This window comes from Macrobrachium rosenbergii, chromosome 6 (genome assembly GCF_040412425.1).
Source record: "Macrobrachium rosenbergii isolate ZJJX-2024 chromosome 6, ASM4041242v1, whole genome shotgun sequence".
Lineage (NCBI taxonomy): Eukaryota > Metazoa > Arthropoda > Malacostraca > Decapoda > Palaemonidae > Macrobrachium > Macrobrachium rosenbergii.
In genome coordinates this window covers 12130954-12150884 of record NC_089746.1, presented here as the reverse complement: position 1 = coordinate 12150884, position 19931 = coordinate 12130954, and the positions used below count along the sequence as shown (strand labels likewise).

Genomic DNA, 19931 nt, shown 5'->3' with positions numbered 1-19931 from the left:
TCTAAATTTTAAATATGAACTTCAAACTCCATCACAAAATACTGACAAACATACGCGAATCCAAAGTAAAGCACGTAGTTACAGCAGGACAATCCAAGACAAACTATAGGTTAATGAAGTCAAAGTTTCTGCTTGAGTCATCTTCATACCATATGTGTGATCCGCTTCGTATCTTCATTGAAAGCTGGCAGTTAAGTCATTACACAATCTGAATTTCTTACGACCTTACTTCCAAAACATATAATAAGCAACAAAGGTCCCAGTAAACATTTTCCCGTGATGTAACCGAGTACTGGGACCGTTCCCTCAAAAACGCGGGACGCCATATCTGAAAAATTAACCATAGAATTTTCTTGAAAATAAACTCGTTACGTTTCCTACACCCAAATACCAATAATATTCCTGATCTGATCTGATCTGATCTAATCTAATCTAATCTAACCTAGGGAGATGGCAGGAAAAAAAACCGGGGCTGGTGTAATACTAGCATACATCTCAGGAATTTGCGTCCGGCAACACTTCCAGCTAGTTGATAATCAAAACAAATCGGACCAAGATTCAGACCATTTCTTGCGGGCCAGTGACAGCTACTGAGCACTCCGTGACAAAAGAGGATTAAATTATTCAAGCATATCCCACAATCACTCAGCTCATTCTCTCCTTACTCAAAGTTCCTCCTAGTCAACCTGACTGCGTTTCCCCATGCACTTCCTGGTTCTTCGCCCCTTCCCCCTACCCACCTCCCCTTCCTCTGCCCTTTTCTCAATTTCCCTTCATCAATTTCTCTTCCTTCCTACGTTCGACCACTCTGTAAACCGGAAAGGAGGCCTTGAAGGTCTGGTTCGACCGAGCTTTTATTTCTTTTACAAAAAAATAAAATTTTTTACTACATCAAATTCTCAGGAAAGTTTTCTTCCAAAAGGCTTTGAAGAAGAACGTAAATATTTAATGGGAGTAAACTTTTTAAAAAATTTCTAGTAATAAGAGAAGCAAATCTTTACACAAAACGAGTATTTGTGGAAGTAAACTTTAAACATTTCTAGTAAAAAAAATCTTTACAAGAAACAGAATGATAAAAAAATATACATGAGTAAAATATTCTATCAAGGCTATACAGATTTGGAAGAAAACCGTATATATTTACTAACGATAACTTTTCTAACGGAAATGAAAAAAAGCACATTTTTCAAGGTGAACGGTGTTGAAATAAATGCTTGCGAATAGAAGATTGCCAAAATGCAGATATTTGTATTTGGAAGAGGAGCATTCAAAAAAATTCTGAGGCAAAACCTTGGTAGGAAGCAAGTTCTCATAAACTAAATATATGCAATACATAAATCCTTAAAAATCAATTCTGCAAGCAGCGAATTCTGAGAATTATGAAAACTACCCTCTCCGTGTAACACATCCCCCCGAATTCAATAACTGTCATAATCAAAGAGAAGATTGACACGAGCAAACGGCGAAAATAAAACTTCTGCACGTAATAAAAAAACAAGTAAAAAATGCGCCGAAGTTTCTTGGGCGCATTCGAGTTTCTGTACAGCCGCTACAGCGTATAATCAAGGCCACCGAAAATAGGTCTCATTCAGTGGTCTTGGTATAATGCTGTATGAGCCGCGGCCCATGTAACTTTAACCACGGCTCGGTGGTGGCCTGTCCTATATCTTTGCCAGAAGTACGATTATGGCTAACTTTAACCTTAAATAAAATAAAAACTACTGAGGCTGGAGGGTTGCAATTTTCTTTGTTTGATGACTGGAGGGTGGATGATCAACATACCAATTTGCAGCCCTCTAGCCTCAGTAGCTTTTACGATCTGAGGGCGGACAGCAAAAAGTGCTGACAGAATAAAGTGCGGACGGACAGACAAAGCCGGCACAATACAATAGTTTTCTTTTACATAAAACTAAAAAATAATCCTTCCAAGAATCTGCAAGTGGCAAATTCTCAAAAACAAAAACCTTTGCAGGTTGCTACTTGGAAAAAAAAAGCAGTTTGTTAGAAGTTATCAGAATCAATAAGAGGCAAGAGCGTGATTGAAATATTAGTGAGAAAAAACCTCGACATATAGTAAATATTTGCGTGTACCTAATAAAAAAAGAGGGGGGGGGGTGAATTTTTGCAGGAAGTAAATATAAGGAAAAAATATTTGCAGGAGGTCTAAATATATTTCAGTTTTTTGAAGGAAACAATTTTCAAGAAGGAAAGTTTCTGCAGGTAATAAGTTCTCCAAATCAGTCAATGATCATAAAAAATGCATGAACTGAATTGAATTGAATATAGAATTTAGGCCAAAGGCCAAACACTGAGGCCTCTGAGGTCATTCAGCGCTGAAACGGAAACTGACTAAGAGGTTTGAAAGGTGTAACAGGAGGAAAACCTCGCAGTTGCACTGTGAATTAACTGTTAGGAGAGGGTGGAAAGCAGGATGGAAGAAAGAGGATATGAAAGGAGGTACAGTAAAAGGAATGTAAGGAGTTGTAGCTAGGGGCCGAAGGCACGCTGCAAAGAACAGTAAGTAATGCCTACAGTGCACCGCATAAGGTGCACTAACGGCACTACCCCCTACGGGGATAAAAAATATATGTAACAAATTATAAAAACGAAGGATTTCTACGAAGACTGAGAGAGAGAGAGAGAGAGAGAGAGAGAGAGAGAGAGAGAGAGAGAGAGAGAGAGAGAGAGAGAGAGAGAGTATTTTCATATAAAAAATGAAGGAAACTTTCTGGTAGCGAGTCAAAAAAAAAAAAGAAAAGAAAAACTTGAAAGTAGTAAATTCCAAAAAAGACACACCAAATCATAAAAAACTAAACTTTTAAGGACAGGAAATTAAATTCCAGCGAAAATTAAAAAAAAAAGGATACTCTTCCTACGCAAGCCTTAAGATAAAAGTAAGTAAATGAATCCACCTACGCAGGCAGCCATTTCTCATAAGAAACAAAATCTCCTACGTAAAATGAGAAAAAAAATTAAAAATAAACTATTTTCAAGAACCATACAGGAAAGAAAAATTTTTAGAGAGAGAGAGAGAGAGAGAGAGAGAGAGAGAGAGAGAGAGAGAGAGAGAGAGAGAGAAGCAGCATTACACAATAGGCCAAGTGCTGAAAAATCTACAATATTTAGCACCCTTCAGTAATGAGAGAGAGAGAGAGAGAGAGAGAGAGAGAGAGAGAGAGAGAGAGAGAGAGAGAGAGAGAGAGAGTCATTTCTCCACCACACAACTGAGAGAGAGAGAGAGAGAGAGAGAGAGAGAGAGAGAGAGAGAGAGAGAGAGAGAGAGAGAGAATTACTTCAACACACACCTGAGAGAGAGAGGGAATTACTTCAACACACCTGAGAGAGAGAGAGAATTACTTCAACACACACCTGAGACAGAGAGAGAGAGAGAGAGAGAGAGAGAGAGAGAGAGAGAGAGAGAGAGAGAGAGAAAAAAATTATTTCTCCGACACACAACTGAGAGAGAGAGAGAGAGAGAGAGAGAGCGAGCGAAGACTCCCACAAAAAGGAAAGCTTTGTCAAAGCAGAGATTCTCCTACGCCCATCTTTAGTTAGTAACTCCAACAGCAGAACACCAGGGGAAATCTAATTAACTGCTCAGCAAACTGCTTCCTGGATACACCCGGGACATTTTATATTAGAAGACCTTCCACGAGGCATTTTTCTCAGAAGAATCCACACTCCTGTTGCCTAAGCACATTTATAACTGCCGCCTACTGCATCCTGCATATCACATTATCCGTGTGTGTGTGTGTGTGTGTGTGTGTGTGTATATAAATAATATATAATTACATATATATATATTTATATGTATAACTAATTCACTATATATATATATATATATATATATATATATATATATATATATACAAATATATGTATATGTATATAAATGTATACTGTATGTATATATGCACATACACACAAACACACACACGTATATATATTACTGTCTGCAACAAACGTAGATAAATATCATATAAAAAAATCTTCTGATAAGTTTGCAAAGGCCGAGGTCAGGTCAGGTCAGTTACTGTAAAGGAACTCGATATTCCCTCAATATATATCTATCGTTAAGAAAACAAACACACTAACTGTTCAGAAATGGCTTTTGAGGGAACATACGAGAGATCCACAAGTAACTAAATACTGTATTGATAATGCAAAATTCTACAAATTTATTTATTTTGCGAAGAAACTGACTTACAATATCACTTGGTATATCAATTTCTTTTAAGAATGAAATTTAAATAACTAATTTTGATTAAAAAATTAGTTATTTATATAATTCAAGAGCAATATCTGAAATCAGCCTGACGTACCAAGTCTAATTTTTTTTTTTTTTTTGTCAAACGAAATTTCAACAGCAAAAACAAATTTTTATGAAAATGTCTTATTTTTTTCTGTAACTCCCAAGATGTTATAATATGAATTGCATTTATTTTTACAAACGAGACGAAACCTCATCCTTGGATTTAATGGTATGTTCCTATCATAATTGTTACAGGAATAAAAGGATGTTTACAACTGTTACAGCAGTAAAAGATGTTTACAATTGTTACAGCAATAAAAGATGTTTACAACTATTACATCGGTAAAAGATGTTTTACAAATGTTACAGCAGTAAATGATGTTTACAAATGTTACAGCAGTAAATGATGTTTACAAATGTTACAGCAGTATAAGATTTTACAACTGTTACGGCAGTAAAAGACCTATACAAATTTTACAGCAGGAAAAGATGGTTACAACTGTTACAGCACCAAAGATCTATAGAAATTTTACAGCAGTAAAAGACGTTTACACTTGCTACAACAGTAAAAAATGCTTAACAACAAAGTGATAAGAGATTTTAATCTCAATGAGAGTTATCTCCCGATTTCCCTAAGTAACCTTACACTGCTAACGACTAAATATTTCCCCAACTAAAATTAAATTTTCCCACACTGAAATTCATTACCGCACGAATGCCTTATTTTTTTTTAATAAGTGATCTCGTCTTTCTGAATTCCCCGTTACCTTCTGTTACTTATTTCTAATAAGCACCATATTCTTTGGAAGCTTGAACTTCATGTCAGTGGCCCCTGCGGGCTTGCTCTATATGAATAGGGTTCATTTTGTAATAATAATAATAATAATAATAATAATAATAATAATAATAATAATAATAATAATAATGCTGTTACTTTCAAATAAACGCCATAATCTTTGGAAGCTTGAATTTCAATTCTACGGCCCCTGTGGGCTTGTACTATGTGAATAGTGTTTATCTTCTGAATAATAATAATAATAATAATAATAATAATAATAATAATAATAATAATAATAATAATAATAATAATAATAACCCAAAAAGCTAAAAACAAAATTACACCCAGGCGATACACAATGAAGAACTGAAAATCCTAAAATTAAATCCTCTAAGCGTTTGCTGAAACATCCGTCCATTGTTATGATTTTAAAAAAAATCGCCTAACGATCTGAGCGACTAAAATACTTTCAAGGACATATACGGAAAATGTATGAATCCGTAAAAAGAATGAAGTATTCCACTACGCCAAGACCTGTAAGAATAGGCAACCCAAAAATACACGCCATAAATCTACTTCTTTTGGCCACATGACAAACACATATGTTGTTTGTTCGTTAATTATAATGGGTGTCACGGTGAGTCACCCTTTCAAGCGGCAGTTTCTGACACACACGTACACTTTGCCAAGTGCTGAACAACTTATACTAATATTTAGTACCGTTTAATAAACACACACACACACACACACAGAGAGAGAGAGAGAGAGAGAGAGAGAGAGAGAGAGAGAGAGAGAGAGAGATCTACAACGTATAATTGGCCAAGTGTTGAACAACATATGCTAATATTTAGTACCCTTGAATAAAAAGAGAGAGAGAGAGAGAGAGAGAGAGAGAGAGAGAGAGAGAGAGAGAGAGAGAGAGAGAGAGAGAGAGAGAGAGAGAGAGAGAGAGAGAGAGAGAGAGAGAGAGAGAGAGAGAGAGAACACAACTGGCCAACTGCTGCAAAACGTATAATAATTAGTACCCTTGAATAAGCAGAGAGAGAGAGAGAGAGAGAGAGAGAGAGAGAGAGAGAGAGAGAGAGAGAGAGATTTCTCAAACATAAAATTGGGCCAAGTCCTGAAAAAAGTATATTATTTAGTACATTATAATAAAGAGAGAGAGAGAGAGAGAGAGAGAGAGAGAGAGAGAGAGAGAGAGAGAGAGAGAGAGAGAATTCAATGCAAAATCATAACTGACTAACCTTGAGAAACCTTTCCTCTTCGTGACGGGGGAGGAGCCACCTCCGGCGGGGGCGGGGCCTCCGGCGACCTCCCCGCCAACCCCCGCCACGCCCTCTGCAAAGAAAGAAAAGCAAATAACGTTATTAATCACATTACACACACACAGGCAATGAAATATAAAGGGAAGGTACACGTCGCTTTAGCTGGGAAATCTGTACGTATGCATACAAGTACTGTACATGAAATAAAGATATGCAAGTGCATACGTACACTTATAGACAATATGTAGATATATGTTTTATATATATATATATATATATATATATATATATATATAAATATTATATATATATATATATATATATATATATATATATATATATATATATATATATATATATATATATATATATATATATATATATATATATATACTGTATATACTAATGTGTGTGTGTAAGTTGTAAAATGAAGGACTTACTCTCCTTAATATAACAATGTCAAAAACACAAATAAAGTAATTTATTAATTTATCGAGAAAAAAATCTTAACACTAAGAAAAAAATAAAATTAGTGTTAACCGGAGGTATACATTAGTAAGTGTGTACTATCATGACAGGAAATGATCCCCATAACTCTAATTATAAAATTGAAATGCAAAAAACCTTCCAATTAGAAAGGAGTGTACTGTACTGTCGAGCAGTGTACTTTACATACGTTATACAAAATATATAAATATACGAGTATATATTATGCATACATTGTATATATATATATATATATACACACACATACATACGCGCACACAAAAACGGACTGTATGTAGTATAAAGATGCTGTAACGTGTGTATATTCAAGACAACAATGTATATTTAAAAAAAAAATAAGGCAAATACACAGGTGAGACTGCTTCAAGAATTATATTTCCACAACCACATAAAATTTTAATGATGCACTATCCTTCAATAACAAAGTAAAATATGGCTAATTTTAACCGTGGAGTTTCAACAAGTCTACGTTCAAAGTATGTTCAGGAACAGGAAACTAACTGAAAAACCCGGTTAAAACAACATTTACCATTACTTTATTTTATTTTTTGTTTTTACGTTGTGTGTCTTACAGGCAGATAGCGAAACCAGGCATTTCGCAAACTGCCTGAAATTTCCGGCAGGTAGCGAAATGCACTTAGGGACATTTGATCCCCCCTCCCCAGGGGCTAGTACTGAACACGGAGAAACAGTGGTTCATCTACACTGTTTCGCTGTGTTTAGTACTAGCCCCTGGAGGATCAAATGTCCCTAAGTGCATTTCGCTATCTGCCTGAAATTTTAGGCAGTTCGTGAAATGCCTGGTTTCGTTATCTGCCTGTATCATGTGCATGTCATAAATATGAATCTTACTTAACAGACTGCTGTCGCTCATGGAAAAAATGGACACACAAACACATGAACACACAGTATAGCATTTCGAAACGCAATGTCTTCAATCGGAAAGCATAGAAACATTCCACACGGTGGATATATAAAAGTTGTCATAGAGCCATTACGTATACGAGAGACTCCACTACTGAACTGGTCCTCAGCATAATAATTTAAAACAGATTCGCGTCTGCAAGCAGTAATATTCTGAATGAATCATTAACAGTCTTAAATAAATCATTATTCGCACTGCCCAACTGCGCTCGCCGTGTTAATCAAAGCGAAGTGCTCTGCAATTGAGGCGTTCTTAAATTAACGCACATTATTTTTGGTGTCACCATCATCATCACATCATCATCATCATTACAATCTCCCCGTAAGGAAGCAGGGCCGCCGGTGCACCTCATGTGGTGCACTGTAGGCATTACTTAAAGTTCTTTGCAGCGTCCCTTCGGTCCCTAGCTGCAACCCCTTTCGTTCCTTTTGCTGTATCTCCTTTCATATTCTCTTTCTTCCTTCTTACTCTCCACCGTCTCCTAACAATTGTTTCAAAAGTGCAACTGCGAGGTTTTCCTCCTGTTACACCTTTCAAACCTTTTTTCTCTCAATTTCCATTTCAGCGCTGAATGACCCCAGAGGTCCCAGTGCTTGGCCTTTAGCCTAAATTCGATATTCAGTTCAATTCCTTCATTACCATCTACGATCTTAAAAGGCGTGACAACGCTGATATGCCATCAAGAGGCCATTTTTCAAAATGGCCAAAATCATTTATTTCTCAATAGATCTCAGGATACTGATTCTCAAGAATATTTCTGAAAACTACAACGCAGCATTAAACATCCCATGACATAAATAATATATATGGAAATAAACTGCATACGTTTCTGCCTAAGTATTAAACATACTATACATATTAACGCATGTATATTACTTATGATATGTGAGCATTTAGGATGCTATTCTTATTATTTATTTATTATTTTTTTTTTTTTGTCAATGTCTTGTTTACATCCTGGTCCATTTTCATAATAATTCTATTTAATAGGTTTCATAGGTGCCGGCTCACCAGGTCTGATGTCAATGATAAGTTTTATTCACTTATATAACTGCAAAAATAAAATGGTAAAAATACAAACTTGCCTTTATTACTAAATTGAATATAGAATTTAGGGCAACGGCCAAGCACTGGGACCTAAGAGGTCTTTCAGACCTGAAACGCAAATTGACAGTACGAAGGCTTGAAAGGCATATCAGGAGGAACACCCCGCAGTTGCACTATGAATCAACTGTTAGGAGAGGGTGGAACGTAAGATGAAGAAAGAGAATATGAAAGGAGGTACAGTAAAAGTAACGAAAGCGGTCGCAGCTAGGGGCCGAAGGGACGCTGCAAGGAACCTTAAGTAATGACTACAGTGCACCGCATGGGGTACCACCCCTTCGGAGGCCCTTATTATTGAAAATAAAAAATAAAAGGAAAAAACGGAAGTGTTTTGCTAATAACCGTCAGTGCAAAAGCTCCAAGGAAAGGATGCAAGTAATTTCATGTATTTTTCTACAAATATCCAGAGTAAATGATAAACTCGAGAGACAATCAGTTTTTTTATAATTTAGATTCTTCATATAATTCACTTCCAGAACTAGGAACTCTCTGCTTTCCTCTGTATGTAATTTGACCGGCCTCTTTTTAAGGGGCCGGTTGGTATAATCGCATAAGCCTAGAATGCCACAGATATCCTTTCTCCACGGCGACCGAATTGACTTGGAAGTCTGCCCAGTTCCAACTTTTCATTATATAAAGATTCTATCGGCGTTCTTGTATTTACGGGTTTCGTCGCATCATTAAACTGGGACTAAAAAAAAAAATGTAAACAACAATTCTTAAGAATAATACACACGAGAGACTATTTAAATGAATCAGTTGACTTTTGAGAAGGAGGAGGGGTTACGTTAAAAACAGCAACCACTGCGGCAACACATAACTACTACAGCTTTATCGTCATTAAATGACTTTAAACAGACAGACAATGACAAACTATATATATATATATATATATATATATATATATATATATATATATATATATATATACTGTATATATATATATATATACTGTATATATATATATATGTATATATATATATATATATATATATATATATATATATATATATATATATATATATATACACTGTACATATATATCTATATATCTAATATGTGTGGATTTGTTCTGGAGATTTATAGCTAGACAGACAGACTCTCTCTCTCTCTCTCTCTCTCTATATATATATATATATATATATATATATATATATATATATATGTACACAGTATATAAAGATTTGTTCTGGTGATTTAAACAGGGTGTAGATGGAACACACTGTTTCATTAACCCTTTCAAAAGACACATGGATAATTGTCAGTATAATCTGTCACAACTTCTGACAAGTTCTTTTGGTTATTCATCTCTATTCTCCACTAGAGTATGTTCCCAAATCTCATTCCATTCTCTCTGACTCATAGCAGAGAACAAGCAACATCAACTGTCAACTCCCAGCGAGTCGACAATTTCGCAATTATCCGTAACTGAAAAAAAAAGATAAGAGTATCTCCCCTCTTATGGCCTATGAGACGTGACAGATAAATAGAATATAAAATTTATGCCAAAGGCCAAGCGTTGGGACCCATGAGGATCATTCAGCGCTGAAAGGAAAATTGAGAGTAACAAAGCTTGAAAGGTGTAACTCTGAATCAATTGTTAGAAGAAGGTGGAATAAGATGGAAGAAAGAAAATATGAACGGAGGTACAGTAAAAGAAATGAAAGGGGTTGCAGCTATGGGCCGAAGGGAAGCTGCAAAGAACTTCAAGTAATGCCTACAGTGCACCGCATGAAGTGCACTGACGGCACTACTCCCCTACGTGGACATGAGACATGAGACCTTTCTTTGAGGTACCTTTCTACAAATCATGGAAAATCTGCCTCACGAAGAAAAAAGCGAAAAAAAGTGCACAATCTTCGTCACGAATAAAAAAAAAAAAATACATGTAGAAAATGCGCAGAGGTTTCTTCGGCGCAATCGAGTTTTCTGTACAGCCGCTACGGCATATATATCAAGGCCACCGAAAATATATCTATCTTTCGGTGGTCTCGGTATAATGCTGTATGAGCCGCGGACCATGAAACTTAACCGCGGCCCGATGGGGGCCTGTCCTATATCGTTGCCAGGAGCATGATTATGGCTACTTTTAACCTTAAAATAAAAACTACAAGGCTGCAATTTGGTATGTTTGATGACTGGAGGGTGGATGATCAAAATACCAATTTGCAGCCCTCTAGCCTCAGTAGTTTTTAATATCTGAGGGCGGACAGATACAGTGCGGACAGACAGACAAAGCCGGCATTATAGTTTTCGGCTACAGAAAACTAAAAAAGAAAGGTACACATGTCAATGACCTTAACTTTTTTTTACACAGCCAAAAAGTGGCGAGCGACCTCTGTGTTGCTCTATTAAGCAGTTCCAGTCATCATTCTCTTAAATCATCATCAAATGTTTATTCACGCTGAACAGAATTTGTTCTCCAAGTCAATTACACCCAGTTAAAACAAACGATGCACCTCATATTATTATTAGGACAAAATTACAACGAACAATTATACAATATATATATATAAAATATGTATATACACATACCCACGCACTATATATATTTTGTATGTGTATATATATGTGTACACACACACACACATATATATATATTATATATACATGTATACAGGGTATTATATATATATATATACTCATTTAAAATAAATTGCATGTTCTTGCACCTAAAATGTCGTTTTAACATTACTGTTTAACCAATTCGATAACTAAGAAAATTATCTTCGTTTCACTTCTTGACAAGCATCATAAAACTTAAAAAAAAAGATTGAAAGTCTGAACTTACACGGTTTCAAAGAGATGTACAATACTCTACGAACTCCATTTCTACTGTAATTCAAAATATGCAAAACTGGCGGTTCTCATGTGTTATTCCGATGTGCAAGTGTTAATGCTTACAATCCGTATTTTTACGAGCGATGTTTCCCGGAAACAACGGCAAAGACCAACGGTTCTTTTTCATTTTCAAAGGATGTATTTACATATATTAATGTATGTATGTGCATGTATGTATGTATATATATATATATAAATATATACATACACACATGTATGTATATATATATAAATATATATACATACACACATGTATATACATATATACACACAGTATAATCATACTATTGTATATATCAAAAACTCCCGTTACATCTTCTGAACCCAGCTCATTTTCATGTATGTGTAAGTATGCAGCACACAGAGAAATATGACACCACAGATATAGGTACTCTATACAGATACACATGAGGGCGCGCACACACTCTGTGTGTGTGTGTGTATATATATATACATATATATATATATATATATATATAATATATATATATATATATTTATATATATATGTAACTGCCTAATCGACATCTTTTTTCATATCCACAAAACCAACCATGTTAAATGTACCGCGATCTATTCAAGTAAATTTGACCTGCACAAATCATTATTGTTATGCCATGATTTTGCTCAAAGTAATCTCTGCATGCACTCTGAGGTCACGTCAAGCTGAATTAAATCGTTACATTTCTTTTCATGAAGAACTGATTTCCATAAAAGAAATCACGGGAATATAAGGGAAGTTGTACAGAAGATTCTCTTTCAACCTCCGACAGGGCTAATTACAAAAACCACATCACGTAGTATTGAAACATTTCTAGCTATTTATAAACCTTAAATTTATTAATGCATTTCCAAAATCATACCTCTTCAATTTCTCCATGGCATGTGCGATAGCTTTCACAAAAAAAAAAAAAAAAAAAAAAATTGAACTGATTAGAGGAAAAAATCACCGCTAATAAACAAAGTGAATCTGAGTGACTTTCAAATGCGAGTTTTAATTCAGCTGAATATGGAATTTAGGCCAAAGGCCAAGCACTGGGACCTACGAGGTCATTCAGCGCTGAAACGGAAATTGGCAGTAAAAGTTTTGAAAGTTGTAACAGGAGGAAAACCCCGCAGTTGCACCATGAATCAATTGTTAGGAGAGGGTGGAAAGTAAGACGGAAGAAAGCGACTATGAGAGGAGGTACAGTAAAAGGAACGCAAGGGGTTACAGCTCGGGGCAGAAGACACGCTGCAAAACCCTTAAGTATGCCTACAGTGCACCGCATGAGGTGCACTGACGGCAATACCTCCCTACTATACGGGGAAATCCGGCTTTTAAAACCTCTGGGGAAGTCACGATGAACGGACATTTTCACCTGATATATTCCGACTGAGACATCTTCAACCTAGAGGGCGCAGTCTTATGACTGTCTATGAATAGGAATGAACACCTAAATTGCGTTGAATATTGAAAGTTTCCGCCTTTCGAAGTATCCGACACAAATAATGGAAAATTAATATTTCAAAATATAAGGCTTTTTATTTCGTGGTTTTACTGTTACTCGCTCACTTTAGCGGCTGTTTCCACACCTCCATTAAAACTTAGAAGTGGTCTTAAAAGATATGAGAAATGTGTCATATTTCATAATAACAAATTTCATGTTATTACTGTTTCTCTCTCTCGCTCTCTCTCTCGTCATTTTCCACATTGCCATTAATATTCAGTTGCGATCTCAACTGAAAAAATAAAATAAAATAAACAAACCGAAGCAAACCGACTATAGGCCTATATGGTCAATTCTCGATGGACCCGAGGCAGGATGATCACAGTTAAATACATCAACACCAGTGCGGGAATACCAATCATTTTTAAAGGGGCTACTTGGCACCTCGTTGTCTACAATTACAGTGCAAGCAGGCCTGGATTTATCGTTACGCAAATGTTTATTAAAAAGACAATACATTTACATGAACAAGCACACTCGACAAATAAGCAATATATATATATATATATATATATATATATATATATATATATATATATATATATATATATATATATATATATATATATATTACTAAAAGGACCTCATTAAAACTGGATGGTATCTAACGGAGTTTTTTATTCAGAAAAAGTTACAAGCTTTCATGGACAAACAGTCCACATTATCAAGTATCCGTACTTGATAATGTGGACTGTTTGCCTATGAAAGCTTGAAACTTTTTCTGAATAAAAAACTGTTAGATACCATCCAGTTTTAATGAGGTCCTTTAGTAATTCTACTAATGCACAGAACAATTGTGTATATGATAAAGTTAATAATATATATATATATATATATATATATATATATATATATATATATATATATATATATATATAGATAATATATATGTGTATATGTATGTATATATATATAACAAGTGACACAATTATATATATAAATATATATACATATATATAGATATATATACATATATATACACATATATATTATATATACAAAGATTTATTTAAAAAGAGAGAAATCTAAATAAACATCCTATTAGGCAAACAGCAGGCCGAAATGTGAGAACACTGTATGTGGGAGAGGGACGAAAAAACTAACTACGAATGGGGATGAAAAAGGAAACACAAGAAGCAACATAATGGAATAGCCTCGAACGCACTCTACAACTCCCAAGAGTGGGCGTGTCTAGTACGCACTAGTCACAACAAAATGATACGCGAATCAACTGGTCTTTTATAGTCACGAAAATTTTCCTAAAAGGAAAATTTTAAGATTCAAATCTGATTATAATTTTTATTTTTTAAATTATGAATGAACCAGTCACGACGTAACAAACTTCTATACGTTAACCCGTACTTCACAGACAACCAAAGGCATTTATGAATGGAAGTGTGTAAATTTCCCGAGTGACGTCGAAAGAAATCTCAAACATATTATTTATCTAGGCTTGTCTACGAGAAATACGTTCTCACAGCTGTTTACGCCAGCACCTAGACAAAAGTTTATCTAAAAATCATATCAATACCCAATCAAAGATTATAAAAACAAAACAATAATCCAACTGCAATTCACATAATTACACAGACTCCACCATACTGAACATACATACTAACGTAAAATTAACTGTCACATCTCAAGCTAAGTAATCCAATGGCAATTCACATAATTAACTGATTCGAGCACACGGTACCTACATACATACGTAGAATTGACTGTCACATCTCAGGCTAAATAACCCAGTGGCAATTCACATAATTAACTGCCTACACAATACTGAAGATACACGAATACGTACAATTAATTATCTGTCACATCTCAAAGCTAAATAATCCAATGGCAATTCACATAATTAACGGACTACACCACACTGTACGTACATACCTACGTACAATTAATTAACAGTCACACCTCAAGCTAAATAATCCAGTGGAAATTCACATAATTAACTGACTACACCATACTGTACATATATACCTACGTACAGTTGATCAACTGTCACATCTTAAGCATGATGAGCTGGTATTATTAAACCACAAGCCAAAACAAACTCGCCACCCACCTGGCACAGATCGATATTTGTACACGAGAGAGAAAAAAAAAAAAAACACTGTGGGCACTACAAACAAAACACACTGTACTAAAGAATCGATACTCATCCATTCATTCAACAATACACCAAAACTCGTTCCCTACCGCGCAAGACGTCAAACAAGAACCCCCCTCCCCCCACTCTCTCTCCCCTCCCCCTTTCCCCGGGGTAAGATGGTCCTCAATGAAACAAAATGAGAGAGAGAAACAAATATGAAATTAAATGATCTCTGGCTCGTTACCTAAATTCTTCAATGAATACTTAGTACATTTTACATAATAAATGCGTTGCAAGTAATCTACCTGGGATTAAATATTTTGTTACTGTCTAATGTCCAGTGGGCGTCTAAATATATCAAAATATATGCTGAGCTTGATAAAAACAGTTTCTTGCAATATCATGACGGCCTCACTTTGTAAATGGTATGGTTTCTTTCTTATGCCAAGACATTAACAATACTCCCATGGCAGCCTGTTGTCTGGATCGAATCCTAGGATACGAAACTTCATTTTCATGATAAAATGATCGTATTATATTCCCTGCACCAGGCTTAAACCATGGAAATTATGACCGACATATTTCGACTGCACATATGTTTGTATCTCGTACATACGCTCGTGCGTGCGCGCACGTACGCAATCCCAAACATCTTGAGAGGGGTCGCAAAAACATCATGTACTCGCAGATTCTACGTCACGTACAACCAGACTAAAAATAACGATCTTGGCATCCATGCTGGACATATCCATCCCAATCCCTTCTACCCTCCTTCCTACCCTCCCTCACACCTCTCTCTCCCTCCCTCCACCTACCGGAGGGCAGGAGGGCTCGGAACTCCTCCAATCGCCCTCAGAAGTCAAGCCTACGATTTACTCCTTCATGGAAGGGTCGTTGAGGGAAAGGGTCGAATCCCTTAAGTGCCTTGACTACATGTAAACACAGAGAGAGAGAGAGAGAGAGAGAGAGAGAGAGAGAGAGAGAGAGAGAGAGAGAGAGAGAGAGAGAGATAAAAAGCCTTCACTGATACTGCCCGCACGACTGACCCGCACTTCAATGGAGACTCAGTTTTATTTGAGAGTTACCTGACATCCTAACACCAATGACCTATGACCTATAATGCCAAATTAGGCATATACACGGCGAGACAGGTAAAAAGAGAGAGATGGGAAAACGCATTACAGGTCATGGCGCCATGCAGGTATATAGAAGCACATGCTGGAAAAAAAAGCGGTCAGGTCCCAGTGCTTGGGCAGAAACGTTTTTTCAAGGCTTGCTCGTGTGTCTGCGGCCTGAGGGGGGTGTCAGGCCAGGCCAGGCCAGGCCAGGCCAGGCCAGACCAGACCAGGCCAGGCCAGGCCAGGCCAAGTCAGGTCAGGTCATGCCAGACATCGTGGGGGCGAGACATATAAAGCTACCTAAGACAACACAGAAAAAAGCCACTGAACGAAAGCGAACACATCCAACCGTAGGGCGAAAAAAGACTTACATAGGGCGTCGGGTTTGGGAGTGTTAGTAGTAGTAGTAGTAGAGGGATGCGCAGAGCGGTGCAGGTTGTAGTAGTAGTAGTGGTAGTAATAGTGGTAGTAATAGTAACAACAAGACCGGGTCAAATTAGAGGTCGAGTTGGTTTGAAAGATCAAACGACAACAGAGGTCAAGGTTGGTGGTGAAGACCTCCATCAGTCCGCTACACACGGAGGGAGAAGAGCGGCAGCGGCAACGGAAGCAGCGGCAGCAGAATCGGCAGCAGCAGCAGCAGCAGCAGCAGCGGCAGCAGCTTCACCATCATCGTGTGATATCTATAATTTTTGCGAACGCAGACAGACGAACGACGAAGGGGCCAACGGAGAGGAGGAAACTAGGTGACATGGAGGAAGAGCAGCAGGAGGAGTGGGTCAGTCTGCCTGGCAGACACGCTCATCATCATCATCAATTTCATCATCATCAATTTCATCATTGTCATCAGATGCAGCATCATCATCATCTCTCCTCACTGGATCATCATCAGAATCATCATCCTCATCCTCATCATCATCATCATCATCCTCACCACCAGAGAGTCCTTCTCATCACCCTTGTCACTAAGGGCGTGTCACTTTCGGAGAGAGGAGAGAGAGAGAGGTGGTTGTTGGGGAATTGGCTGTTCTAAGAGACTCCGGCCAGATTCAGGAACGACAGCAGCAGGGAGAGTGGGAACACACACACACATACATGTAGTAGTAGTAGTAGATATAGATACATATATCAATCAATAAATATGTATATGAATACACACATTACACACTCCGGGACTAAGACAGAACCGACATCATGGCTGCTACCACAGCTGGCTACACCATTACCGCCACACACCAGTGAGGTAGCTGCTAGGTGGGGGTTCGAACACACGCACGCCCGCACGCACCTCCACCACCACTATAGAGGGACATAGAGAGAGAGAGAGAGGGGGAGGGAGGGAGGGAGGAGAGAGAGCGCAAGAGAGACAACCGAGAGAGAGGGAGTCTGAGAGAGTGAGAGCAAGCAAGAGGAACCAACACACATACACACATGGCGGCGAGTCTCTCTCTCTCTCTCTCTCTCTCTCTCTCTCTCTCTCTCTCTCTCTCTCTCTCTCTCAGCAGCCGCAGAAGCAGGAGTAGGTGGATGTCCCGGATGAGGATAAGAGAGGGGGGGGGATGCTGAGGAGAGGGGTGAACGTAGACATAGGTCTAAAGAAGGAGAGAGAGAGAGAGAGAGAGAGAGAGAGAGAGAGAGAGAGAGAGAGAGAGAAAACCATAATTTCCTCGGCAATATTTACCATCAAGGATCACTTTCCTCAAGTAAGTGTAGAAGCTTAAACCTTGAGATTCGGGACATTCACGCCCTCCCACGAAATCACTTCAGGAGGCTTCCCGAACTCACGAAGGGCAGGAGGGTGTGCCTTCAGCTTAAATTCTCGCAGGAGGGGGAGGAGGGGGGCAGCTTTCAAAAGCAGTCTTTGTTCGTCACAGTGTCATGCAGTATCGTGAAATTGTAGTTTCGAGGAGATCTTACCAAATATGAATACTACTACTACTACTACTACTACTACTACTACTACTACTACTACTACCGGTAGTAAATAATAATAATAATAATAATAATAATAATAATAATAATAATAATAATAATAATAAGCTTGAGTTCGACAATAATAAATATATTAAACATGAGATGTTAAGTTTTATTATTATTATTGTTATTATTATTATTGTTATTATTATTATTATTATTATTATTATATTATTATTATTATTATTATTATTATTATTATTATTATTATCATTATTATTATTATTATTATTGCACAAACTATGCACATTTCATTTTAATTTAAGCACACAAGATACTTCATGGGTCGTAACTGTTCGATATACGGAGATTTTTCATGGAAAAATCCTGCTGAAGTCCAAGTATCAACAGTTCCATAATTATTACAAGAGAGAGAGAGAGAGAGAGAGAGAGAGAGAGAGAGAGAGAGAGAGAGAGAGAGAGAGAGAGAGAGAGAGAGAGAGAGAGAGAGATCGAAATCTGCGATCCTTACAATTAAACTTTTTATCATATAATCCTTCATAAAATATCCCCAAAAGAAACTAATTCTTTAAAATCAAAATAAAAAAGAAACACTAAATTTTTCAGCTAGAAAACCTTATCAAGAAAAACCTTATGGACTATTCCCAGAAAATTGTACAAAAATAATCACTATGGTTTTTTCGTTCTATTTCTCCTCAACCAAAGATTAAAAGACGGAATTGAAACTTGCTCAAGATTGATTGACACATGTCAGTTCATCATATTAATAATCAGAACACTAACAAAGTCAGCAGATCAACAACTATACAAATGTTTATAGACAGCATCTCACACTCATAAAAATATACTGGAGAACTTCACTGAAGTATTTCCGGCACTGTTGACTGAAGGTGCTGTTATTCTGGTTGTCATTTTTAGTATCCTACCGCGATTCACGACAGCCAACTAACTAGCAGGCACTACTCGTTACTTAGACTACACACCTTAAAGGATCTCTCTCTCTCTCTCTCTCTCTCTCTCTCTCTCTCTCTCTCTCTCTCTCTCTCTCTCTATATATATATATATATATATATATATATATATATATATATATATATATAATATACATACATACATACATACATACATACATACATATATATATATATATATATATATATATATATATATATATATATATATATATATATATATATACTGTATATATATATATATACACACACACCTAATAAAAGGAGCCCATAAAAACGCCAGAAAGGATTAAGAAGTAGAGAACCGCGCTATAGTATACACAGTTGAAGGAATGTTCCAGAAGTCGGCCGCTACGCCACTCCTGTTGACAGCTGCTTCTTCTAAATCTTCTTAAACGCTGGTTGGAGGAAGATTTTATCAGTCAGATCTGAATCCCAGGCTCCTTTTGAGAGGTTCATCGCATTTCTTTGCGTAATCAGTGCTGATTCTACCACCTGGCTTTCGAACTGACAACTGCTGCTATAATTTATACGTGACATATTCTAGTTTATTCTATGATGAAATAGCTGAGCTCTGTTGGCCATATCTTACATACATGCAAAATGAACCATATAAGATTAATTCTTTGTTCGACTAAACACTAAACACATAA

General features: G+C 36.8%; 1 protein-coding gene across 9 annotated transcripts in view; it reads right to left on the bottom strand.

Annotated features, from left to right (window-relative positions):
• Positions 1–19931, bottom strand: part of trio (trio Rho guanine nucleotide exchange factor) — a 1217727-nt gene that overhangs the window by 243413 nt on the left and 954383 nt on the right. For all 9 annotated transcript variants that reach the window (XM_067104902.1, XM_067104910.1, XM_067104903.1 and 6 more), the window contains one exon: positions 6275–6368. In XM_067104902.1, coding sequence (XP_066961003.1) covers positions 6275–6368 — 94 coding nt within the window. The remainder of the gene's footprint in view (positions 1–6274; positions 6369–19931) is intronic.